Consider the following 27,814-nt stretch of genomic DNA (forward strand, 5'->3'; position numbering starts at 1 on the left):
ATGTATTTAATTATTTTTTTAACTGTCAAAAATATTTTTTCAATGTGACACTAAGTACTTTTACAAGTTTCAACCGTTTATCTACTGAAATGTCCATTTTAAAAACCTTTCATGGGTATTTTTGGGTTTAAGTACAATTGATGCATCAATGGGTTCGTTTTTTATGTGCCTGTAATACATTTTTGCGTTGCTTAATTGAACATCGAAAGTCAAAGGTCATCTGTAAACACTATTTATGTGTAACTAATATCAATTATCCAAATGATTAAAATTGAACAGGCAAGTATTAACATTTCTAAATCGCGCATTATTTTACTTTTCTGAAATGCGTCCGAGGATATCCGGTGACTATTGATCCGGGACACTGATTAAGGGTGAAGGTGATAGTAGCCTATAGCCCAATGAGTCAAGTACTTGCGGTGGCGGTGTGATGCGTGCACATGCTGCAACAACTGTAGGAACTACGGAATTACAATTTTACTTGACAGTCTTAAATACACTACGTTTGTAAACTTTGAAAAGTTACGAGTTCCCGTGGTTCTGCAACAGACAATAATGAGCTACGCAAAACGACAGATAAGGTAAGCATGCAATTAGCTTAAGCCACAAGTCATAACATTTGCCTTCTTGACAAAAAATTTTATGAAGTTTTCCTTATGGCTTTTTGCTTCATATGTTATTTGCTTCCTATTACTGTTTTCTAAGTTAAATTTGGTTTTAACGTGTTTTTAAGTACTATGTATTTAGGTATGGACACATTACGTAATAGATGTGGTATGACCACGTGATGCTCTCGGTAGCTCCTATAAACAAACAACCACTTTTAAACAACTTTGTTAGAAATAAATTTGATATTAATACATAATTTAATAACTTTTCCTATGTAGGCTTATTTCCTTGAACCCGAAACACAAATCATAAGACTGTTGCTTTGTCCATATCTTTGACTGTAATGGTGCGTTAACAATAATATGATTAGTCTGTTTCCATCCGAGACCATTTCGCTCACCCCAGTGGTTTTAAATAGGTCATTTCGAGTAATACAGGAAATATGTAAATATAACAAGTGCATGACAAAAACTGAAAATGTTATTGTTTGGCAAATACATTGAAGCCTTTGTTTTTTAATTTCTTATTTGTGTTACAGAACCTCCACATTTTCATCCTTTGGAAAGGCAAGTTTTATCCTTAAACAATATTTAGAAGTTATATTGTGTAAAAAAATTGAAATATAATTTTATAGTTGTATAGTTCTTTCTATTTTATTTAATTGTTTTTTACTTGCATTTACAGACACGGAAAATTCGTTTGAAACATGAACATATACTAAAATGCATTGAGACTTTCTCCGAAAGACAAAACAGAAAGAAACACAGTGTTCACCGAGGAGACGCATTCTGGAGTAACGTGTGCAAAGACTTGGGAGTGCCAAACAATTATACAAATCGTAAAAAACTTAATCATGTTGCTCTGCACTACCAAAAGGTAAGCACTCTATGATATCTATGTTTAGAGTCTGAATACTACCCTGGACTTAGTATTTATCAAGGAGAGTGGCAAACATTTTTTAAGCTCTGAATTAATTACAGAGCAAAAGTTGAGTGAGCAACAGAAGTTTGTTTAGACATGAAGAACAGTGGATGAATAATAAAAATTGGGCCTTGCACAGGCACACCTAAGTATAACAAGGTGGAAGGATACGGTTTTACATTACAGATAGATGAAAATGTAATTACTACATGTGTATTAAACAGAGAACCATGGAAGTCATACACAAACCAAAAAATATCGATGTTGAAGGTGATAGTGGGACCTCCGCAGAGAACTCATCTGCTTTGGTACGTATTTCAAAACAAAATTACATGATTTCTTTGATGTTACATATATTGTTATGAATTCAAAAGTTGCATTTTTTAAAATTATATTAATGTTTAGATTACATGGTTAAACAATCATTTACACATGAATGTATTGTTTTCTATAAATTGTAGTGTAGTGGTAAGTCCATAGTGTAGTGGGGCGACCGTGGCTCAGGGGGTTGGGAAGCGTATCTGTAACCGGAAGGTCGCCGATTCGATCCCCGGGCTCTCTGTCCTGGTCGTTGTGTCCTTGGGCAAGACACTTTACCCTACCGCCTACTGGTGTTGGCCAGAGGGGCCGATGGCGCGATATGGCAGCCTCGCTTCTGTCAGTCTGCCCCAGGGCAGCTGTGGCTACAACCGTAGCTGCCTCCACCAGTGTGTGAATGTGAGAGTGAATGAATAGTGGCATTGTAAAACGCTTTGGGTGCCTTGAAAAGCGCTATATAAATCCAATCCATTATTATTAGTGGTTAATAATAACACCTAACATGAGACATATTGCATTAATGGATGGAGGCACAAAAAACATAAACCGTTGTTTTTTGAAGGGCAAATCAAAATCACAGCTTTATTTGTTGGTCACAGAAAATGAGCATACTAAACTAAACTTGGAAAATATAAACTCACACTTTGCAGAGAGGCACACAAGGAAACACACAGCTTGAGGGACGACACGACACAGACTCAGAGAGCTTTGAGTACTCTGGCTGAGCAGAAAAGCAATATATATAAATCAGTCCATTTATCATCTATGTGTGTGTGTGTGTGTGTGTGTATCAATCAATCAATCTTTATTTATAAAGCACTTTTCATACAAAGATGTAGCACAAAGTGCTTTACATGGTTAAAAGCAGCCCACCCTGCCCTCCAACTCACCCCCCACACTCTCAGTAACATAAAGTAAGTAAATTACTTGTATTATGTCCACACTGCAGAATACAATATTTTCATATAAAAGCCATATAAATATATATAAGGCTTCACAACACTGTGGTGTTCAACAAACATTGCTTCTTTACTCTACTAAAGAACTTGCTGTGACAACATGCAATACAGAGTAGTTGATTTCACATTTCTATTATACAGTTTCCATGCCTTTTTGCATAGGTTATATAAACATCTATTAAATCTGTAATATAGAGTAAGCTATATGCTAAACCTTTTAAAATAAAACATGTAGTTCTTGTTTTACCTTACTATACTCATGAGTTAATAATTATTTCACACTCAGGATGAAGGAAACACTGGCGACGAAACATTGGAGATGTGTCCATCTGCAATGGAAGGAAATGAATCTCTCCATTTGCTCAAACAGGTTGGAATTATTTATTACATTAATTATAACTACTTTTACTCTATGAAAACAATGTCTCTATTTAAAAGTTATTTCTTTGTTTGACAAATAAAATGATATTCAAAGGATGTTGTGGAGGAGAGTGATGACAATGGCATTGTCCAAAACATTTCTCCTGAATTGAAACAACCCGGTGTGTCTCCATCACAATCGTCTACATCCCTCGAAAAGGTAAAGTATTTTCCACATAACATTTCTGTCATGAAATTACATCACCTATTTTTAATAAAGTCTTTCTGATGCATTATAGGACTGGAGTAGAAATTCAACAAACACAAGTGACAGTAGTAATGCTGAAGAGGAATTCTACAAATGCTCTTTGCCACAGCAGCCATGCTTTTTTTTCATTGATCAGAAAGACTGGCAAGACATAAAAAAAACACAGAAAGGGAGGCTTTTCAAAAGTATGCAGTGGACTAATGTTGTAGCCACTGGCATTAAGTCAGTACACCCATTTTGCAGTTTTGGATTTAAGAGGCATACCATCAAGACCAGTCAGTCACATTCTAAGACGGCTGTATTCTCATGTACGGGATACTGCCGTTTTAAGGATTGTCCAGTGACTGTGAAAGTGGAGGTTAAAGATGAAAAAACCCTGAAGGCTGATGTGCTTTTCCAAGGAGGTGAGGTGTGCCACAACACAAAGGAAATAAAAACAAGACCTGTGCGTGGACAGTCCAGAGATGTTTTAGCAGAAAAACTTGAAACCAAATTGCCAAGAAGTCTTTATCTGGATTCTCTAAATCTAATACCAGAAAAAGCTTTCCAAGCAGGGTGTCGGGATGAGGCTCCATCTAAAGATGTGTTGAAAAATATTGCCTTGTCCCACAGAAAAAAACAGAGACCTCATTTAAATGAGATGACCAGTCTGCAAATTTTAATAGACAGACAGCAAGGACTTCCAAACGAAGTCCTTCAGAGAGTGCTCCTGCATCCAAAAGGTATAATGCTGTGGTCCACAAAAACACTTTCAGTGTTTTACCAGCGGTGCAAAGAAGACATAGTATATTTTGATGCAACAGGAAGCATTATCTCTAAAGACAATGCTTCTGCTAATCCGTACTATGTGTATGAAGTGATAGTTAGAAATCCCTTCAAGGGATCATCACCTCTACCAACAGCAACTTTTGTAACATGTGACCATACCACTGCCTCTGTTACATATTTTCTACAAGCATTTCAAACAGAGCTTACACGAATGTATGGAAGCAGGGCAAACAAAAGGCCAGTAATGATCATATGTGATGGCTCACTGGTGCTTCTCCAGTCCATTGCTGTAACATTCTGCAGAGCAAGTTTGGAAGACCTTTTGGAGCGATACTTCCAGGTTATCACAGGACAGTTAGACACGGATAACTTCAACATACCCATTCTCCACCGGTGTTTGAGTCACATCATGAAGAACGCAAAGGATCTTTGCAAAAAGAGGTATTTGTGCTCGAGTCTGTGAGTACGATTGTTATTTTTCTGTTTTAAGTATTTCTCCGGTGTTAGTGTACTTGCCCTTGTAGTTATTGTTGACTTTCTAATTCATGTCTATTATAATTATATTTTGCAATTGTTTTTTCTGCTAATGATTAGACTTTGTGTTTAGTATGCATATTGTTTATATGCTTTTTTTCACTATAGACTACAGAAACACTACAAATTTGGCATGCACGTTTTTGGATTACTGGCCTGTTCTTCAAACTTGAAAGACATGGATGGCATCATTATAAGTGCAACAGTTGTTTTCAAAAGTCCATGCAGTGGACCAGAAGTGAAAAAACACCTGCAGAACCTCAAAATGCTGATCGATCAGACGGGGAATGGGGATGCTGAAGAAACAGACATCATTCCAGAGGATTATAAGGTAATTTTAAAATTCATCTTGGATTTCAATGTTTCAGATATTAATTGTGTTCATGATGTAGTGTGACACCAATAACATCGTTTTGTAGTATATTTATGTGTTTTTAAAAACAATTAAGACTTTCTTTAAAAATCAAAAGACATTGTAATCATATGATATTTCAATTTTTATTTCAGACAGATATTGTTCATTCATCACTTAAAAAGCACTTTGTCGAAGTAATTGCCAGTGCCCACCTTGATGTGACTGGACCACTGAATGTGTACTATGCACCAGCATTCATTTCAAGTATTTCAAAGTACTTTCTACCACATGCTACCTTGTGGTCAGGAATGCTGCTTGGTATGTCTTGTTTTGGTCAATCAACACTTATATGTTGTTATTTATGTGCTTTATTGATTAAAAATTCTGCCTTTTCTTTAGGAGACCTTGGACGGCATGGGAAAGGCTCAGCGTATCGCTTTCTCAGTAAACGGTACAATCATGTGTCGAAGTTTAAGAAGCAGGTAGAATAAGTTAATACAGTAAAAGAAACATTATGCTGAATTCGGCCAAAGTGTAAATGATGTAATTAACATTTTCAGAACTACACTGAAGACAATCGAACGCAAGGGATAATGGAAAAAAGTCAATGGGACCTGAAAAGGATTCGCTTCGAACGAAGGCGTCTCACTAGACTAGATGACTTTGTGCAAATATATCAAAGGAAACATGATGCTCTTCTCCGAGAATATGGCGATGTCGGCAAAAAAAGGATGAAGGTGAGGTTTAAATAGGATAATTTAAATTTTGGGACAGATTTTGTGCAGTTTTTACACAACAACAGTCATTCGCACTGCTGTTTTTGAATTTATCAAATCTGTAATGTATATTCACATTCACATTAGAAATGTTTTTTTCTTTTTGTGCATTCTTTAGTCTAAAATGTCTTTGGTACTGTCATTGTGACTTTGTGTTATTAACAAACATTTTCTCAAATGCATTACATGTGGTTAGAATGACATTTCAGACGTGATAAATATAGGAGATTATTAGACTAACAACTGTAATTAAACAAAAGACAGGAAGCATTAAGCATTTTACGGTAACTAAATTTGGGATTACAGTAAATGTCCTTGACGGTTTGCATGTTTGTAATATTTTAAACATGAAGATCAGATCTAAAAAGTATTGTTAATTATTTAAAAATTATACTTTTCAGTCTTACCGAGTGGAGACCGAGAAGTGGAAGAAAAAAAGTCGAAAACGAAAAGGCTTCTATGTAACTCCTCTGATGGGAAAACGAGTCAAACAGGTAAGGTATCATCATTTTTTCTATCATCTATGCATGTCACTAAAACATTTTCTATTAGAAAGGTTGTGTGTTCTAATCAAATTTAAATGTGTACTTTGCTTTTCTTTTTTTTACAATTGTTCAATTAGTTATGTAAAAAATACTGTAATCTTACTGTAATTCTCTTTATGCTCCTGTGATTTAATTCATTTTATGCATATTTATGAAAGTAAATAACGATGTTAACTATACATAAATGTACAGTAATTATAACTCATCTATGTGTTAAAAATGTTTTGTATACATCAAATAACCATGTTAAGTCCCATAATACATTTTCTAATTAAAAACATCATTAGTCTTTCACAGCTTTTAGGAAAACTTTGTTAATGAAAATCTTGATATTGTACACTCCACACATGGCAACAGCTACCCATAAAATACTTGATGTTAGTGAAATAATTATCATTATTGTTAGTTATTGCTGTTGTAGAAGACCATTTATATCACTTAAAATTTTGTTCGGAAAATGCAGTAACATATAAACACAGACAAAGACTGTATATTGTCTAAACCTATGTATGTATTAGAGATCAAGAATAATTTAAGTTCTGCTAAAGACATACATTGTCATGTGTGTTCTGTAATTAATCTGTGTTCTTCCATGTAAAGTAGTAATTATATTATTTTTATAAGGATCATCAAGAAGAACCACCACACTCAGATGTGCCCACAGAGCAGACTGAAGCTGTCACTAAACAGGTTTGATATATACATACACAACACCCAGCACGCCCCTGCGGGCGGTTATTTATTTATTTATTTTTTGTATCCTTCAAGCTCGGGTCCTCTACCAGAGGCCTGGGAGCTTGAGGGTCCTGCGCAGTATCTTAGCTGTTCCCAGGACTGCGCTCTTCTGGACAGAGATCTCCAATGTTGTTCCCGGGATCTGCTGGAGCCACTCGCCTAGCTTGGGAGTCACCGCACCTAGTGCTCCGATTACCACGGGGACCACCGTTACCTTCACCCTCCACATCCTCTCGAGCTCTTCTCTGAGCCCTTGGTATTTCTCCAGCTTCTCGTGTTCCTTCTTCCTGATATCGCTGTCATTCGGAACCGCTACATCGATCACTACGGCCGTCTTCTTCTGTTTGTCTACCACCACTATGTCCGGTTGGTTAGCCACCACCATTTTGTCCGTCTGTATCTGGAAGTCCCACAGGATCTTAGCTCGGTCATTCTCCACCACCCTTGGGGGCATCTCCCATTTTGACCTCGGGACTTCCAGGTTATACTCGGCACAGATGTTCCTGTACACTATGCCGGCCACTTGGTTATGGCGTTCCATGTATGCCTTGCCTGCTAGCATCTTGCACCCTGCTGTTATGTGCTGGATTGTCTCTGGGGCATCTTTACACAGCCTGCACCTGGGGTCTTGCCTGGTGTGATAGACCCCAGCCTCTATGGATCTTGTACTCAGAGCTTGTTCTTGTGCTGCCATGATTAGTGCCTCTGTGCTGTCTTTCAGTCCAGCTTTGTCCAGCCACTGGTAGGATTTCTGGATATCAGCCACCTCCTCTATCTGCCGGTGGTACATACCGTGCAGGGGCTCTGTCCTTCCATGATGGTTCCTCGTCTCCCTCCTCTTTCTTGGGTTTCTGCTGCCTGAGGTATTCACTGAGCACTCGGTCAGTTGGGGCCATCTTCCCAATGTATTCTTGGACGTTCGTTGTCTCATCCTGGACTGTGGTGCTGACACTCACCAGTCCCCGGCCCCCTTCCTTCCGCTTAGCGTACAGCCTCAGGGTACTGGACTTGGGGTGAAACCCTCCATGCATGGTAAGGAGCTTTCTTGTCTTTATGTCAGTGGCTTCTATCTCCTCCTTTGGCCAGCCTATTATCCCAGCAGGGTACCTGATCACGGGCAGGGCGTACGTGTTGATGGCCCGGATCTTGTTCTTACCATTCAGCTGACTCCTCAGGACTTGCCTGACCCTCTGCAGGTACTTGGTGGTTGCAGCTTTTCTAGCGGCCTCTTCATGGTTCCCATTTGCCTGCGGGATCCCCAAGTACTTGTAACTGTCCCCTATGTCTGCAATGTTGCCTTCTGGTAGTTCAATCCCCTCAGTTCTGACTACCTTCCCTCTCTTTGTTACCATTCGTTACCATATATATATGTATTTATATAAATTATTTAATTGTATCAAAGAAACTATTATTATAATTACTGATTTTACTTTGCTTTATTTTATTTTTTTTTGTAAACACTAACACTTAATTATCATTTTAAAGATGTTGCTAGTAAATATTTATTAATGGAACCTTCTAAAAGAAAAGCAAGCTTGCTTTTCATTTAAATACTTTGAAAGTAGTTCTCCCGGATGCTCCTCGAAGAAGCCTTGAAAACAACAACACCAATGGCCAAATTACATCCCTGAACAGTGACAATATATTTTGTTTTTAATCATTGGCTATAGATATAAATATTGTATCTCTGTACTCATATTCTCATAACCTACAGATGACGATATGAATGAAAAAAATTTAATTTTACAATTCATCACCCATTAAAAAATGTGGCCGCTGATGTTTTTAATTTTTCATATCACAGTCAGTGATCCATATTTTGCTTCATTGATTATTACTTGTTGACAATCGTTCATATTTTTGATCCGATAATCTTGAAGGCCAGCCATAATACTGATTCATATCATGACTTATGTTCGTTGGTTCCTTTGTTCTTCGAGCAACTTAAAAGATCGAGTTAATTGGGTCGTCAAGAAGTCACTTCTTTTTCTAAGAATAATGTCAGTCAGTAGTATTCGCGTAAAAATGATTGAAAAAGTCCGGTCATGAAAGGCATTTAAACTGTTGGATTGATTGCTCAATACTGTTTAAAAAAAAAAAAGCAAGACATTTTAATATCTATCTATCGATCGATAGATCGATAGATAGATATACATAGAGAATGAGAGAGAGAGAGAGAGAGAGAGAGAGAGAGAGAGAGAGAGAGATAAATATGTGAGTGTGTGTTTTTAAATTTTAATGTTATTATGTGAGAACAATGAAAATTTGGATCTAATAGCACTAGTTCATGCTTTCTAATACAGCAGGTAATACAAAGAAAGGATGGCTGGCATCTATAGTAGTTTTGCCTAATCTAATTTTGAAATATATTGTTGTTGAGCTATACTTGACCTTGAATAATATGTTTATTACAATCTCTGTATTCATCTTTCTTAAATTTTTTATAATGTTATGAATTCTATATTTACTTTGTTATTTAAATTTTTTTGTTTTTCATTTTTACAATTTTCTCACAAGGATGAAGAAGAACAAGCAGCAACACAAAAAAGGATAATGTCAGCACATCTCACGCAAGATGTAAACATTTCAGTGTGGATTGCTGATCTCTGCAAGTTTCAAGTGGACGCTGTTGTCAATGCAGCAAATACCATGTTACAACATTGTGGTGGGCTGGCATTGGCGATCTCAGAATGTGGTGGGACAAAAATACAGAAAGAGAGCAATAATTACATAGCAGAAAACGGACCTCTGCGGACTGGAGAAGCTATTGTAACAAGTGCTGGGAACCTGTCTTGCCAAAAAATTATTCACGTAGTGGGACCATGTCTGCAAAGCAAACCATCAGCCAAAGATGTCACACAAGCAAAACCAATGTTGCGACAGGCCATAATCAGTGTTTTGCAAAAGGCCGAGGAGCACAAAATGTGTTCTATTGCAATTCCAGCAGTAAGTTCAGGAATATACAACTTTCCTGCCAGGGAATGTGCTGATGTGATTGTTCAAACAATCTATGACCATGTAAAAAATAAGACTAAAAAATCAGCACCATTTACAATAAATCTTGTGGACAAGGAGGAAAAAAATGCAAAGGAACTGGAGAGGGCGTGCAAAGAACTGTTGAAGGACCCATTTCCAAACAGTGAAGGACAAGGAAATCAGAATGAGGATCCAACTCCAACTTCCATAAGTCAGGTGATCATGGTTTTTGTGATATTAAGGTTTTAATTATGGTAATGTATTTTTGATTTATATCAATTTGAAAATATTAAATGCAAGGCAAAAATTACACTTTAAAACAGTGAATTAGAATATAGTAGCACACCACACATATTAAACAATATTTAAATGGTAATGTGTTTTAATTTATGATAGAGCACAGACGATATAGAACGATGCGATGTGCGAAACACCTCCAGAGAAGTACAGGAGGAAAAGGGCAACACATTGGATAAATTACAGGTAAATCAATGTGTATTATACTGTCTTTAGCTTCAATGAAATCACAACAAAAAGTCATAACATCATGATCACTAGAGTTGCTGCTATGTCATTCAGACACAGTTCGGAAACATGCAGAGGGTTACATGAGAATAACATGTGTGTAGGGTAATTTCCAATAAACCAAGTTCAAAAAAGGAGAGTCTATGGCTGACGCGTGTTCCTGGTTTCCAAAAGAAATGCTTCCAGTTGCATTATGATTTGAAGACTGTTTATTTATTACAAACTGAAGATGTAACAATGAACTCCTTCCTAAAAAAGCATGAAAGTTCCAAAAAATAGCAGTTATCCATAACTAGCTGTGCACACGGTCAGAAAACCGTGAGACTCCTAACCTCTATGTCCATGCTCCTCCCCTTCCCTCTCACACACTCACACAGGGTTTCATGCTACTATTGCACTTACATACTTAGTGAGAGGTACCCCCTTTTAGGTTCCAATCCCAAAACAGTGACTTAAAATTACTTTATGTAAACACATATATTTTCACATTTATTAATCCTGAAAAGATGACTTATGTAATGAATCTATGAATTATAAAACAAACATGAACTCAATCGTAAATAAAAATATAAAGCAGACGTCTGGCGCTTACAATGTGAATTTTTATGTTTGAAATTTTTGTGCAAAACTAAGGCTTATGTATTCTGTTATGATGAAAACTTTTTCTGTTCCCTTTAAACTATTCATCCTTTTTACAGCTTTTCCAAGCTAATTAATTATTGATTGTGGTAGGTAGACTGATGTCAAATTGAGTTATTAGTATTCACAAATTAAATTTGAAAGTAACAATCTTGTGCACATCAAACAACTTTTCAATAAATACTTAACTTGTCATAAAAAATGTATTAGGTCTCTATAATGGTATAACACATAGTCATTTATATGTCTTGATGAATTGTCAATCATCCTTTTTATGTCAAACTGAAAAACTTGATTCCATTCATCTGGACGTAGCTTTTTCAGTGGGAGAAAAGTTTCGTCAATCATCAAAGTGACTTCTTCAGTCTAATCTTACTGCAGTTTTCCCCCAAATTATAAAGAGAACATTATCATTCTAAGTTAAACCAGCAAACTGAAGTAATGATCAGTTGCGGGGTGAGTTGCTTCATCATAACTATGCAAATTGGTATGACCATTGATCAAGAACGACTCATCAAAGACCACTAATAAATGCCCATGAGTCAGTATGCAAATGTACATTTTGTAAGATGCGGTACATCTGGAGTTATTTGTGTACTTTTTTGACAATGTCAAAAGCATTACTTACTCTTGTGCCACAAATACAAATACACTGTTTATGTTGCCCATAGGTCACTGCACTGTGGAAAAGACAGGAAACCGAAATTGTTGTTGCTGTGATTCCATCACAAATAAAAGGGAACAACTTTATAGTTCACCACAGCGAGCTGAAATCACTGGAACCTCATCAATGGTTAACAGGCGAGGTACGTGGAAAAGACAGACTACAAAATAAATGAAGCTGTATTTTAATTACTGTGTTACATAACCTTTCAAACAAAAAATTTAATTTCCTGGTGTTTGTTTTGGTTTATTGCTATTCATAGAGCAAAAACATCACTGATCTTAATGCTGTTCCCATATCAACAACACATTTTAGCATCCACGTTACACAGTTGGAATGTTTTTATAGACAGAGCTATTGTTTATACATGCTTTAGTCTTAAATGGATTTGTTACTGTGCTGATGCACTTGAATCTTAAAAGGTTTTATACTGTTGTCAGTCACAACTCCAGATCGCTAACTTTCATGCGTAATGACCAGCATTGCTTTAATTTAAAATAAATAAATAGCCGTAAAAAATTAAAAAAAATCTATCAAATTATTTAAAAAAGTGAAATTGTCTAAGACGAACTTTCAGTCTTGAGTCACATTTTGTTATCCAGATTTTCCATGAAAACACAACTAAAGGATTTAATAATGTTCTGTGATATTGTAACTTTGATATTTATTGGAGTATATTGTTTTTTAAATCTGTTTTTATTAAAATGTGAAACGTTAATAAGCACAAAATGTTGCTTCAATCTCCTGTTCATGGCTGACAGGAGTCACACACAGTGTGGTCTTCGGTTGATATAAACCTTCTGCCTCGATATCTGCTTTGTTGTATTTTCATAATTTGTCTTCTGTGTACTTTGGTTTTATATAGTGTTTATTTGAGTTACTGTTATTATACTGTTAGCTCAATATATTCTTTCATTTTGTAATGTTTGACATAAACTAGCTATATTTTGATAGAGAAAATCACATATAAAATCAGTCAGCCAATCAATGAAAATGAAAGTGCGTTTGAGTGCTTTAGAGAGTAAAATTCTTACATTGATAGCACTACATTATTAATTAATCATGGATTAAATATTTTCTAAAATGTAACATAATTAGCAGTTTAATTTGACCTCTCTTCATTATTCAATGTTTTTTTTGTACAAGATCATAGAGTGTGCCCTGCATGAAATTGCCGGAAAGTTGGATTTGGGCAGTAAGGTATACATACTGAACCACTACACTGCCGGTGTCATCCTGTTCGGGAAAAGAGAAATGATGAGGAGGCACTGTTTGTCAAAGGTAATAAATACATATACATATTTCAATATAAATATATTTGTATTTTACATTGTGTTAATGCTTTGTTAACAGGTCAACTTTGACAACTACCAGGCAATTGTTTCGTTTGTGAACGTTGGAAATGTTCACTGGAAGTTCCTGGTTAGTACTAACACAAATTTTCCTCCAGAAAATTCATATTTTGAATAAAAAAACGCAATATTATGGAATAATTAGGGTTTTGTTTTTCAAATTATGTACTGTTAGTGCCATAAAATTTCATCCCTGGAAACCTTTTTTACTTTGTGAGACAAATGGATTCATCAAACCCAGATTTGTGGTGTCTTTGATCTCCCACTATGAAGTCCTGCGCGTCAAATGCCAGTATACTGTAATGCTAATTGTTTCCTATCATTTTCCATTAAAAACTGAAATTTACGGTATTCGACTGTAGTAAATCTTGTGTGGACAAATAAGATAAGAGCAAATGGAATCTGTAAATCACCTTGACTTATTGTAATAGGGATTGATGGGGATTGATGTAATAATATCTTTTATAACTGCTTTTCCTGGGCTCATTTTAACAATCAGCTGTAATAACTGATCAAACTAGTTTTATTCAAACCTCTCAAGCATGATAAAAGACATATTTTTATCTGTAATTACTGGCTAGAGAATTAATTGTATTATCTTTTCTGTTACAGTACCTAAGTAAAGCAGACAGCTGTCTTTACCTTGTTGATCCAGCACGCAACAAAAGAGAGCTTGAAGAATCCAAAGTGGCAGCACAAAAATTCAGGTAAATGTTATTTTTCCAAAATTAAAATTAAAAAATTATCATTTACTTTTATAGTTGTGCAGTGTTTTCCAAATTTGTAGGCCAGGCCTTATCGGTGGGCTGGGATGGTAATGTGCCTCAGTAATTACATTTTAGCATGAAAAAGTACAAGTTGGTTGTTAGTTTATTATATTACTTAATATTGTGTTAAATCACAGTATTAAGTAAACTGTATGTGTCCCAATAGTAGATGGGTCAGTCATTGGCCTTAAGAACTTGCTTTAGCAGTTTAGATGCAGCAGCTTGTGTTTGTAATGTGATGGTTGATTTTTGTTTTTTCTTTAATTATATATTACTTTCCCTTTTTTTTTTCATTGAATTACAGTTTCTTTTATTCTGTGTGTTTTTTGGTGGTGCAGCCATATTGGCGTTGGGACTGTGTAAATAATATCAATAGTGAATTGTGATTACTGTAGATGATTTAATACAGTACTCAAAGCCAGTGCTATTTTAGTTTTTGTCTAAGTGATATCTCTCGACCGTCTTTGTTTCCCATAAATAAAGAATGTGGCATAAAATTAAGCCACATGTTATTCCAAAAATTTTTATAGTAGAGTTTTTTTCAAACTGTGTGTGCTGACATTGAACATTCAAAATAAGGTAATGACCTGCCTGTCTGGCAGCGTGCCGAGCGGGCAGATTTTGTATTCTAGTTCAGAACATTTTTCTGTTTGCCGTCCAGCATTAAAGCTGTACTTAAGTTCAGAATTTTGTTTCCGTGAGTCTGCATTTTCTTAACTTTTCCTGCCTGGACATGATAGTATAACCCTTTCACAGGGAGTTCTTCAAAATGAGGCGTACTGCGATCAACAAGACTGACTGGGTGGATGTCAAGTTAAAAGGAGGAGTTTTGAAACACCCAGTACAGAAGGACACAAATAGCTGCGGTGTGATTGTCATCTTGGTAAAGTAACGAAGACATGAGTTTCAAATAATTTTTGTGCTGATGGTGCATTATAAAATTGTGTCTGCTATAGAAAAGGAATATGACTAAATAATTTTTTAATATTTTGCTATTTACATAGATGGCAAAGGCGTTCATGGAGTCATTTCCCAACATACCAGAAATGACATTTAAAACAACAATTAAAGCAATGGCACAGCAGCGTGAAGCCATTGCTTTAAATATACTGGGAGCCTCAGGTTTGTGAAGTGTTACAGCACAAAGAAATGACTTGATTTAAATATTCATTGTCAATAACAAATTTTACTATGTTTGTACTAGTGTTCGAGGCAGAAAACAATTGCGCCATGTGCTCAACTCCAAAACCACCTTTTCCAGGGCCTTCAATCACCAAATGGGTAAGACGGATTTGTAATTGGGGATATTATTTAACAAAATCTATTGTGTATAGTTGCTTTTGTTATTTGGTTTTTTTGTTTTGAGGAAGAGGGGAAATATAGCCTTAACTAGCATGTAAATTTTTTTTTGGTTTGTGTGTCAGTTATTTAGAATAGTTGATAATGAAAAAATATGCAATACATAATAATGGCAGATTAATAAAGATATTAATGTTAAATCATGTGATTAAATAATTTTTTGTATTTTTGGTTTGTTGAAAATTCACAGATCCAGTGTGACAGCTGTTCAAGGTGGTTTCACACACAGTGCCTGCAGATGAACACTGAGCTGTTTCAGAAGGCAGAGGCTGCAGAATGGGAGTGCGCTCTCTGTGAAAAATAAATACTTGTATTTATTTTATAAAATGTATATAAGGTTGAATAATGTCATGTAAATTATTATTTGTATTGATAGAAACTAAGGAACAGATGTAAATTGTTTTTATACATTTTGTATGTGTACATATGTAGGTTATGTATTTCCGAAATGTAAATAGAGCTTGTTCGTTTAGATTTTGTATTGCATTCTTTTTCATGTTAATAGCTTTTGTAAAAAATTACACTAAGTTTAGAAAATAATGCGATTCTCGCACTTTGGGTTTGTGACACAACATTTTTTGCATTAGTTTTGGTATTTGTTGATTAAGATTACTATTGATCAATGTATGTAATTCTTGTTTTTGCTTTTATTAGTTAGTATTTTTTATTTGGCGATACTTTGTTATGTTCTTCTAATTCTCCCAGACACCTCATAGTTGCTCATTCTTTACTGCTTTGTTTAAATAGATCGTTTCGTGTCACCTACCATTACAATTCATTCCAATTGCCCTTGTTTGTTAATGTGAGGTATACATTCGTCATGTTTCCTGTTTTAAGAGTCTGTTTTCCTTTCTCATGTTCAAGTCTTGGGTGTACCCCTTCATATTTTATGTCATACTGCTGGTCGCCATCATGTTCAGGTCTGTAGTAGTGTTGACATAGTCACAGTAATATTAATAACAGTCGTATTTTACTCTCGCCCATTTCAGGATTAATTACAGTTATTGTAACAAATTGCTTTTGCCTTGTTGTATGTTCAAGTTTCTTCCATCAGCCACAATAAAGGGCTCTCTTTTAATTCAACACAGTTTTGTTGTCCTCTTATGTCCTGCTTTTTAGTCTGCTTTTAAATTAAATCATCTCACCCGCTGTATAGTAAGTAAAACATATTCCATTATAAACCTTGCGGTAATCTTTAAGAAAATATTTTTTAAAATTGAAAAAAATTGAAATATTGTTTCAGAAGACTATTTGTAGTGGATTCATCTTGTCAATGAAGTACAGTTTGTGAGCAAATATTGATGTCTATGTTGTTGTTGGACATCAACTACTCAGGATGATTTTTAATGAATTTTTGAAAATTGACACAATTGTAGTGTATTGGCTGTATTAGATTGAATAAATGTTTCCATTAATTTCTGAGGAATTCTACAGTAAATCTGGCTGAAACTTGGCACACAGGTACAGTAGGTGTCCCAGAGGGGGGATGTGTTGAAAGTTGTACATCAACTACTCAGGATGATTTTTAATGAATTTCTGAAAATTGACATAATTCTATTGTATTGACTGTATTGAATTGAATATAAGTTTGCTTTAATTTCTGAGGGATTCTACAGTAAATTTGGATGAAACGTGGCACACAGGTACAGTAGGTGTCCCAGAGGGGGGATGTGTTGAAAGTTGGACATCAACTACTCAGGATGATTTTTAATGAATTTTTGAAAATTGACATAATTCTACTGTATTGGCCGACTGCATTGGATACAAGTACCCTTTAATATCTGAGGAATTCTACAGTAAATCTGGCTGAAACTTGGCACACAGGTACAGTAGGTGTCCCAGAGGGGGGATGTGTTGAAAGTTGTACATCAACTACTCAGGATGATTTTTAATGAATTTTTGAAAATTGACACAATTCTATTGTATTGACTGTATTGCATTGAATACAAGTACCCTTTAATTTCTGAGGAATTCTACAGTAAATCTGGCTGAAACTTGGCACACAGGTACAGTAGGTGTCCCAGAGGGGGGATGTGTTGAAAGTTGTACATCAACTTCTCAGGATGATTTTTAATGAATTTTTGAAAATTGACATAATTCTACTGTATTGGCCGACTGCATTGAATACAAGTACCCTTTAATTTCTGAGGAATTCTACAGTAAATTTGGATGAAACTTGGCACACAGGTACAGTAGGTGTCCCAGAGGGGGGATGTGTTGAAAGTTGTACATCAACTACTCAGGATGATTTTTAATGAATTTTTGAAAATTGACATAATTCTACTGTATTGGCCGACTGCATTGGATACAAGTACCCTTTAATTTCTGAGGAATTCTACAGTAAATCTGGCTGAAACTTGGCACACAGGTACAGTAGGTGTCCCAGAGGGGGGATGTGTTGAAAGTTGTACATCAACTACTCAGGATGATTTTTAATGAATTTTTGAAAATTGACACAATTCTATTGTATTGACTGTATTGAATTGAATAAAGTACCCTTTAATTTCTAAGGAATTCTACAGTAAATCTGGCTGAAACTTGGCACACAGGTACAGTAGGTGTCCCAGAGGGGGGATGTGTTGAAAGTTGTACATCAACTACTCAGGATGATTTTTAATGAATTTTTGAAAATTGACATAATTCTACTGTATTGGCCGACTGCATTGGATAAAAGTACCCTTTAATTTCTGAGGAATTCTACAGTAAATTTGGATGAAACTTGGCACACAGGTACAGTAGGTGTCCCAGAGGGGGGATGTGTTGAAAGTTGTACATCAACTACTCAGGATGATTTTTAATGAATTTTTGAAAATTGACATAATTGTAGTTTATTGGCCGACTGCATTGGATACAAGTACCCTTTAATATCTGAGGAATTCTACAGTAAATCTGGCTGAAACCTGGCACACAGGTACAGTAGGTGTCCCAGAGGGGGGATGTGTTGAAAGTTGTACATCAACTACTCAGGATGATTTTTAATGAATTTCTGAAAATTGACATAATTCTATTGTATTGACTGTATTGAATTGAATATAAGTTTCCTTTAATTTCTGAGGAATTCTACAGTAAATTTGGATGAAACGTGGCACACAGGTACAGTAGGTGTCCCAGAGGGGGGATGTGTTGAAAGTTGGACATCAACTACTCAGGATGATTTTTAATGAATTTTTGAAAATTGACATAATTCTACTGTATTGGCCGACTGCATTGGATACAAGTACCCTTTAATATCTGAGGAATTCTACAGTAAATCTGGCTGAAACTTGGCACACAGGTACAGTAGGTGTCCCAGAGGGGGGATGTGTTGAAAGTTGTACATCAACTACTCAGGATGATTTTTAATGAATTTCTGAAAATTGACATAATTCTATTGTATTGACTGTATTGCATTGAATACAAGTACCCTTTAATTTCTGAGGAATTCTACAGTAAATCTGGCTGAAACTTGGCACACAGGTACAGTAGGTGTCCCAGAGGGGGGATGTGTTGAAAGTTGTACATCAACTTCTCAGGATGATTTTTAATGAATTTCTGAAAATTGACATAATTCTATTGTATTGACTGTATTGCATTGAATACAAGTACCCTTTAATTTCTGAGGAATTCTACAGTAAATCTGGGTAAAAACTGGCCCAGAGGTAAAGTAGGTGTCCGAGAAGAGGATTGTGTTGAAAGCTTGGCATCAACTTTTAAGAATGATTTTTAATGAATTTTTGAATATGCAACCAGACTGTCACGATGGCTGTATTGGGCTGTTCCATTGTAATTTGTGTGCGCGCGTGCGTGTGACTGTTCACGCGCGTGCATGTGTGCGCGAGTCTAGGCTTTCAATCAGGATATAAAGCGAAAAGGCGCTACCGTAAAGACTGGTGTAAAAGCGCAAGGAAATTTATGCGGCGGATAGGAGGCGGCTGGCTTGACCGCGGCTCACAAATGACGGCTCACTTTACCGCGGTCACAAATCGTCGTCATAAATACACATTCCTTAACCGTTTATTAATAGGACCTTTGAGCTCAACGGTAATTAATTAGTAGTGGAAATAATTTCTGGTTCATCACAGAAATGTAGCAGTGACAATAATACTGTATGCTGTAATCGTACTGGGCAATTAGTGATACAAAACAACTGTTTTACCCTGTGAATAAAAGTATATGTTTTTGTCAATGTACCATAATAACAGAAGCGAAACGCAATATTGTGTCAGGACAATTCACTATTTATGCACAATAAATAAAGGAGCATAGCGCGACAATTTCTGTTCAGCGCCAGACTTGCTTGTAACCTATATCACTAATTATGTTGTGAAAATGACGCATTAACTACAACAACAGACTGACCTTCGTGTAAATGCTTGGAGCAGACTAACCTGTGAGCTGGTGTTCTGGGACGTTATATTTGATCTTTGAATGGCTGCAATCCAGACCATCCGTCGCCTCTTTGTTACTTCGGAAACATGGCTCGAACAATTTCTCTTCAACGACGTAATCCGGTAACAACCGATCTCTTTACTCGTCGGCTTCCCGTGGCTGTCATGTGACCGGCTATTGCAGTTAATAATACAACAGCTTCTTGACATTTTTGTGTTTCTTTTTATCGCTGTATAACTGATTTTAATTGAAAGCCTGCGTGCGCTAGTACCGCTTGCCACGAGTTCCCAGAATCCTTTGCGGTTCTACCCGTGAATGACGTCACATTTTCAATCTCTATATAATGTTAAATTTTATATTTGGGGTGAAATATCAAGTCTTTTCAAGTAAACCGGTTCAAGTCCAATTCAAGTCCCAAGTCATTGGTGTAAAAGTCCAAGTCAAGTCACAAGTCTTAGAACATTTTTTCAAGTCAAGTCTAAAGTCATAAAATTAATGACTCGAGTCTGACTCGAGTCCAAGTCATGTGACTCGAGTCCACACCTCTGCCACAGAGACTCATTTGTTAACCTATCGTCACTACAAACAGTAGCAACTGTACACAATTATACCATACAACATTTATAGCTATAAACACAGATGCCAAACCCAGCAGCAGTTTAAACTTGGCTTAATCGGGGAGGAGCTAAACTGCTTATTTCACACAGTAGATGAAATGAAGGTCCACAAAAGGCCCATAAATGATGATGTACCATGAATAAAGCAAAGCTTCTTTGGCAGAGTAAAATATATAGAGAAAAATATCGAAATTGTTCTAGACTCTTTTGAGTTTGTGTTAAGCTAAAGACCAGTACATACAGCCGTGCATTTGTTTATATCAAAATATTATTTGCTCACCTAAAGCGGAGTTTTTAATGGTCAAATGCAGACCTTATTATCTCCCCAGAGAACTCACTTCTATCATACTCACTGCAGTGTATATCCCCCCTGACTCTAATGCTAGGTTGGCCATGAAAGAACTTTCTGCAGCCATTAACAAACACCAGAACAAACACCCCGAGGCTGCTTTTATAGAGATTGAAAATGTGACGTCATTTCCGGGGTAAAACCGCAAAGAATTGTGGGTACGAGTGGCGAGCGGTACTAGCGCACGCGGGCTTTCACATGAAAACAGTCACGCAGCGATAAAAAGAAACACAAAGAATGGCAAGAAGCTGTTGTATTATTAACTGCAATAGCCGGTCGCATGACAGCCACGGGAAGCCGACGGGCAAAGTGATCGTTTTTTATCGGATTCCGTCGTGGAAAAGAAATTGTTCAAGCCGTGTTTCCGAAATAACAAAGAGCCGACGGATGGCCTGGATTGCAGCCATTCGAAGACCAAATATAACGTTTCAGAACACTTCAGCTCACATGTTAGTCTGCTCCAAGCATTTCCACAAAGGTAAGTCTTCTGTTGTAGTTATTACATAATTTATCACAACATAATTGTTGATGTAGGTTACAAATAAGTCTTAATTTTAATTGAATTTGTTGCACTATGCTGCTTTGTTCGCGGTGGCTTTGCGGGCTAATGTTTGTTGTGTTTTGTAGGACAACCAGCCTACAAAATGCTGGAATGCAATCCAGACTGGACGCCCTCTATCAACCTGGGTCATACCGAGTTTAAAGCTGCTACCACAGTGAGATTTAATCGGTTAAGAGAGAGAGCGAGATCAAAACAGACACGAAAAGTCCCGCATATATGTGCTCAAGTGTTGTATTGAAGCAATCAGCTGAAGAATAACTGTTTTCCAGTATGCTGTTTTGCAATGTTGTTGGGGTTTTTTTGTTGCATTGTTGATTTGTTTTTCACCGAAGCAGCTAATAAAGCACAATGGAATACAATTTTGCGTCTTTCCTGTAAGATTCTATAATAGAATGAAATAATAATGCCAGTTATAAATAAAGACAATAATTGAATGAATTACGAAACTCTTTTTTTTTTTATTAGATCCGAAAATGTTGTGTAACACTACAACCTGAAATGACAATTAGATTGCGTTGGCCTGTACAGGAGATAAAGAAAAAAAATCTAACAACAGCTGTGAAATGGAATAGTCCAAATCACCAAAGTAAACTGGACCTGGGCTTGTTGCAGGGATCTGAAGTTACTAAACATTTTGTGAGTGTATGCACTCACACTTAGGACCATATAATAATAATAATGTGCGTGATGAAAGTTGGGCAGCACGCTAACGTCCTTATTCCACTCTGTATGCTTGTATGGGTCTGACCCTTTCACTCCTTTGATTTTTTTCCTCATACTTTTTTTTGCCTTTTCGTCAAGTCTGTCTTTGTATGGACCTGCCGTGCATCGTTTTGTACATAACTGTTTTTGGGGTAAATAAAATGCAAGTAGGGATTAAAACTGCAGAATTAATGATTACCGGTGCTGGAAATGCTAGCGCTTGATGCAGTGTTTTGATTTTGTTGCCACTTGTACCTACAATGCAATGCGCGAAAGTCACGTTGTCTGTCAATCTCTATTGTTGCTGGCGACTTCAACCACACAAACTTAAAGACAGTCCTCCCCAGATTCCACCAACATGTCTCCTGTCACACCAGAGGGGACAAGACTGTAGACCATGTTTATTCCAACCTGGCTGGAGCCTACAAAGCAACACCCCTCCCCTACATTGGACAATCGGACCATCTCTCCCTGTTCCTCACACCTTGGTATTCACCACTCATCCAATGTGTGAAACCTGCTGTGAGGACAATTAGAGTGTGGCCAGAGGGGACAGACGCAGTTCTCCAGGACAGATTCAAAAACACGGACTGGAATACGTTCACCCACACAGACCTGGACCAGTATGCCTCATCTGTACTGAATTACATCTCCAAAACTACTAGCTCAGTCGGTAGAGCATGAGACTCTTAATCTCAGGGTCGTGGGTTCGAGCCCCACGTTGGGCGGTGAAATTTTTTTGAGGGTGGCTGTAGCTCAGGTGGTAGAGCAGGTCATCTACTGATTGGAAAGTTGGTGGTTCGATTCCTGGCTTCCCCTAGTCTGCATGCCAAATATCCTTGGGCAAGATACTAACCCCAAATTGCTCTCCGATGCATCCATCGGAGTATGAGTGTGTGTGAATGTTAGCTATAAAGCACTTAGAAAAATGTGCTTGTGTGAATGGGTGAACGCCCAAGTTGTATAAAGCGCTTTGAGTGCTCAGATGAGTAGAAAACAAATTTCCCACCTGTTGGACTAATAAAGCTTATTTTATCTTAAAAGCACTATATAAGAACCAGTCCATTTACCACCCAGAAACGGATCACCATGTACCCCAACCAGAAGCCTTGGATGAACCGGGATGTTTGTCTCCTCCTGAAGGCCCGCAACACCACCATTAGGTCAGGAGATGCACACGCCTACAGCACAGCCAGGGCTAATCTAAAGAAGGGCATCAAAAAAGCCAAACACCATTACAAAAAGAAGGTAGAAGAACACTTCTCCCACTCCAACCCCCGACGCATGTGGCAAGGACTCCAGACCATTACAGACTACAGGACCACCAAACCCTCCCCCGCATCCTCTGATGTCTCCTTTCTCAGCGAGCTCAACAACTTTTATGCTCGTTTTGAGCGAGGGAACCCCACAACCACAACCAAAGCAGACATGACACCAGGCCACCAACCTCTGACTCTCTCCCCCACCGATGTAGGAGCGGTGCTGAGCAGGATCAATGTCCACAAGGCTGCAGGTCCTGATGGCATCCCCGGGCGTGTTCTCAGAGCGTGTTCTGGGGAGCTTGCAGGAGTGCTGACAGACATATTCAACCTGTCCTTGGCCCATGCTGTGGTACCGGCCTGCTTCAAATCCACCTCCATCGTCCCGATACCCAAAAACTCCAACCCATCTAGCCTCAATGACTACCGCCCAGTAGCACTCACCCCCATCATCACAAAGTGCTTAGAGCAGCTGGTCCTAGCACACTTCAAATCCTGTCTCCCCCCCACCCTGGACCGCCACCAATTCACATACTGTCAGAACAGGAGCACAGAGGATGCAGTCTCCATCGCACTGCACTCTGTCCTCTCACACCTGGACAACAACAACACATACGCCAGAATGCTGTTTATAGACTTCAGTTCAGCGTTCAGTACAATCCATCCCTCGCAACGCATCAGGAAACTGACAGACCTGGCCATCAGTTCCCTCATCTGCAAATGGATACTGGACTTCCTGACCAACCGCCCCCAACATGTCCGGCTGGATAACCGCTGCTCATCTACAATCCCACCTGTCCTCAGACATCCTGGTGAAATCGCTGCACTATCGAGAGCATCCTGACCAACTGTACAACAGTCTGGTACGGGAACTGCTCTGCCTCGGACTGGAAGGCGTTGCAGAGGGTTGTGAAAACTGCCCAGCACATCGCCGGAGAACCACTTCCTGCCATAAAGGACATCTACAGGAAGCGGTGTCTGAAAACGGCTGGGAAAATCATCAAAGACCCCAGTCACCCATCACATGGACTCTTCACCCTCCTGCCCTCTGGGAGGCGCTACAGGAGCCTCCGGACTAAGACCACCAGGTACCGGAACAGCTTCCCCACAGCTGTCAGACTCCTGACATCTGACTCACATTAAACACATGGACTGGACATACAAACACCCACAACCACCTACACACACACACACACACACACACACAATGGACAACTGTACCCTCATACACACAATAATAACATGGACTGAACCACCACTCACAACCACTCTGTAGAAATTATCCACATATCTCACTTATCTTAACTGCACTACTGTATAATTCTGTATAAATAATCATTCTGTACAATACGATAATTTTTAATTCTACAACTGTTTATAACTTGCATAGTTCACATTTCTGTATAGTTTTTCATACTTATATCCTGTTCATAGCCTGTACCCACTACAGCCTGTACATACTTATAGCATATTCACAACATACCTTCATACCGTGTACATTATAACATACCATAATAGACCCATTTCTGTAATATACTTACTTACTAATATATTATTATTGCTAATATATATTGTAATATATCTGTATCATGGCTAAAGCACTTTCTGGATGGATGCAAACTGCATTTCGTTGCCTTGTACCTGTGACATGTGCAGTGACAATAAAGTTGAATTCTATTCTATTTAAAATTCTTAATATTCTAAATAACTATCTGTATATGTCTTTGTGCTACAACACAGCAATATAAAAAGTCATAAAACAGAAATAATATCAACAGAGAACGCTGTACTTTCATACAGTCTTTGAGCACATGTTTTTACCTTTGACTGTCAAACTAGAGAATTTTCTTGACAAAATATCAACTCAGTGTTTGTTTTTAAGGAATCTTCACCATCATTAACTTCAGGTACCGCATATTACTCTCAATAAACTTTGACCTTCAAAAACCTCATAATACTGCTTGCTAGGGAGTCAGTTCCAACACTTAATTAATTATCAGATGAGGCCTATAATAAAGACAATTATTCAGATTAGAAGAAGGAAATCAGAGGCTACGGAGCTAAATGACAAGCACAGTTGGTAACTTTGGCTACAGATAATCATCTTTTTAAGTATTAAATATTCTGTGTAAACTGCCAGTAGCAGTTCATATATTCTTAATTAGGATTAATGGCAGGCCAGCATTAAAATGTGATAGATAACGAGCATTACCAACTGGGGAGGTGGACATAAGAAAAATGAAGTCGTGAGGGCAGGTGGTAAAGTAGGGGTGGCAGCCTGCAGTCAGCACGTAGCGCCCCCGTGAGATGGCTCTAATGAGATGAGTATTTTCACCTCAGCAGTGCCAGTACACACAACATTTTATGGGCTCCGTTCCACGGGGTGCATTAAGAGACCTTGTATTTTTTGGTCTGAATAATGCCTCACCTCAAGTCTCCCCCTGCCTCCCAACGGACCTCGACAGCTCCTGTTGAGCACAGTGAACAACATTAAGATCTGAGCAGCATGTGACCATCAAAATGTCACTGTGCTCGTTTCTCTGCCAGAATAATGTGCCTGTGGACTTGTTAGTGGCTGCCTTGGGACTTGTAACATGCTGCACAGGGCCTCTCCTGTTCCTACAAACCTGAGGCTAATTTGGAGGCAAATGTGTGTTTTTTTTTTTGTTTGTTTTTTTAAAGATGAGGACAAACACACAAGACAGTTATAAATAAATCCAAAAAGTTGTGACATTATACTTCCTATTCATCCGAGACCTCCTTAGCTGTTGAAATGTTTCCTGCCAGCAAACGGTCACATTTGTTCCTCGTCGTGAACAGCCTGCCTTCACTTTGTAACCACTGCAGCATATAAAGACAAAAATTGCTGTCAGATCAGCTTCAGCCCCTTAACTCAGTCATTCTGTGCCAAACTGTTTTGCTCTGAACTTACCACTTACAATCAGCGGCTCAGTTTGAACTGAATTTGCATAAATGTCACCCACACACGCAAAAAAATTACAGGTTTTATTCCTCCAAATGGGGCAGTTAATGTAAGCCTGAGAGATGAATAAAAGGCATGAATGAAATGTACCTGAAACAGCAGCATGCTGGGCAGCTCAGGAAAGAAACGCTTATAGATGTGGTTAATATATCCTGAATAATATTTTGACTAATCTAAATATGAAGACATTTAAAGCCTCTCAAGTGGTCTCATATTTTTCCTCAACAAGTTAATCGGTCTGAGATGAGCACTGCTGTGTCTTTATAGGTGGACAGTCTTCACATTAGCGAGGTCTTACCAGACAGGAAGAGTCTGTACACTGCTAGAACGGTCTGAGAGCCATTTCATTTAACAGCAAGTGAAAATACTCCATGAAGCTAATTTATCCTCTCACCAGCCACTTTATTAGGTATACCTGTTCAACTACTCTTTATTATAAATCACATCAGCCAGTCTTGTGGCATCCACTATGTGCATGTAGGCATATAGACATGGTGAAGACAATCTACTGAAGTCCAAACGGATCATCAGAATGGGGAAGAAAGGTGATATTAGGGCCTCTGAATGTGGCATGGTTGTTGGTGCCAGTCTGATCTCAGTACCTCAGAAACTGCTGATCTGCTGGGATTTTCCCACACAACATCTCCAGGATTTACAGAGAATGATCTGAAAAACAGAAAATATCCAGTAAGCGGCGGTGAAAATGCCTTGTTGAGGCCACTCGTCACAGGAGATTGTCCAGACTGCTTCAAGTTAGTAGGAAGGCAACGGGAACTCTAATAACCACGTGATACAAACAAGGTACGCAGAATAGCATCTATGAACGCACGGTATGTCAAACTTTGAAGCAGATGGCTAATAGAAGATTAGAAAAATGTTGTCTGGTGTGCTGAACCTTGATTTCTTCTGTGACATTCAGATGGTAGGATCAGAATTAGGTACACACATTAAAGCATGGATGCATCCTGCTTTGTATCAATAGCTCAGGCTACTGCAAATCTGAAGCAACTGTGTGATGCTATCATGTCAGGAATGTTTCCAGCGCCTTACTGAAACTGTGCCATGAAAAAGAAGGGGGTCCAAGCCAGCACCAGCGGGGCACAGTTGATGCTGATGAGTGTACGTTTTGAGGGGAGTAAAAGAAAGCAGATCAATAGGATATTTTCCCAATATATAACTTTATTTAAAATATTGTTACAATTTATTACTCTACACAACATTTTCAAAACTTTTCTCTTTTTCTTACACTGGTTAGTAAACCTTCCTGGATAATTTTAGATATAAAACTCTCCATTTTTCCTTTTTTTTAAGCCTCAGGTGTTAATGTCTTTATACAGTAAATGAGACACCGCTTCTCTTTTAAACACCTTTTCTCTGTGTGTTTCACAAACGTTCCCCTCCTCGACACACACTCACACACGCGCACACAAACACACACACAAAAAAAAGATCACTGGTGGCTCTAACATTGTACACTATAATTTCCCCAATCTTTATAGTTTCTTTTTTTTTTTAAATAAATAAAAAGTTCTGAGTTGGAGAAA

At 37.7% G+C, this 27,814-nt stretch overlaps 1 protein-coding gene and 1 non-coding gene across 5 annotated transcripts; both read left to right on the plus strand.

Moving 5' to 3' along the window:
* The first annotated feature begins 1,302 nt into the window (after positions 1–1,302).
* On the plus strand, positions 1,303–16,517 carry LOC113015007 (uncharacterized). 4 transcript variants are annotated; one of them, XM_026156895.1, is made up of 21 exons: positions 1,303–1,485; positions 1,755–1,838; positions 3,094–3,177; positions 3,283–3,387; positions 3,467–4,644; positions 4,846–5,068; positions 5,245–5,410; positions 5,492–5,574; positions 5,653–5,829; positions 6,270–6,362; positions 7,038–7,103; positions 9,666–10,340; positions 10,521–10,607; positions 11,960–12,094; positions 13,099–13,233; positions 13,306–13,374; positions 13,917–14,011; positions 14,828–14,954; positions 15,076–15,193; positions 15,276–15,352; positions 15,621–16,517. In XM_026156895.1, the coding sequence occupies exons 2-21, from the start codon at positions 1,761–1,763 to the stop codon at positions 15,732–15,734; spliced, it is 3,885 nt and encodes a 1,294-aa protein (XP_026012680.1). In that variant the 5' UTR covers positions 1,303–1,485; positions 1,755–1,760; the 3' UTR covers positions 15,735–16,517. The 4 variants fall into 4 exon arrangements, with proteins under 4 accessions (XP_026012680.1, XP_026012679.1, XP_026012681.1 ...); XM_026156894.1 differs by lacking the exon at positions 1,303–1,485 and having other exon boundaries at positions 1,574–1,838; XM_026156896.1 differs by lacking the exons at positions 1,303–1,485; positions 13,306–13,374 and having other exon boundaries at positions 1,574–1,838.
* A 6,166-nt stretch (positions 16,518–22,683) lies between these two features.
* On the plus strand, positions 22,684–22,756 carry trnak-cuu (transfer RNA lysine (anticodon CUU)). The gene has a single exon. It is a non-coding gene; the product is annotated as a tRNA-Lys (tRNA).
* The last annotated feature ends 5,058 nt before the right edge of the window (positions 22,757–27,814 follow it).

The sequence above is a fragment of the Astatotilapia calliptera genome, chromosome 22 (assembly GCF_900246225.1).
Source record: "Astatotilapia calliptera chromosome 22, fAstCal1.2, whole genome shotgun sequence".
Lineage (NCBI taxonomy): Eukaryota > Metazoa > Chordata > Actinopteri > Cichliformes > Cichlidae > Astatotilapia > Astatotilapia calliptera.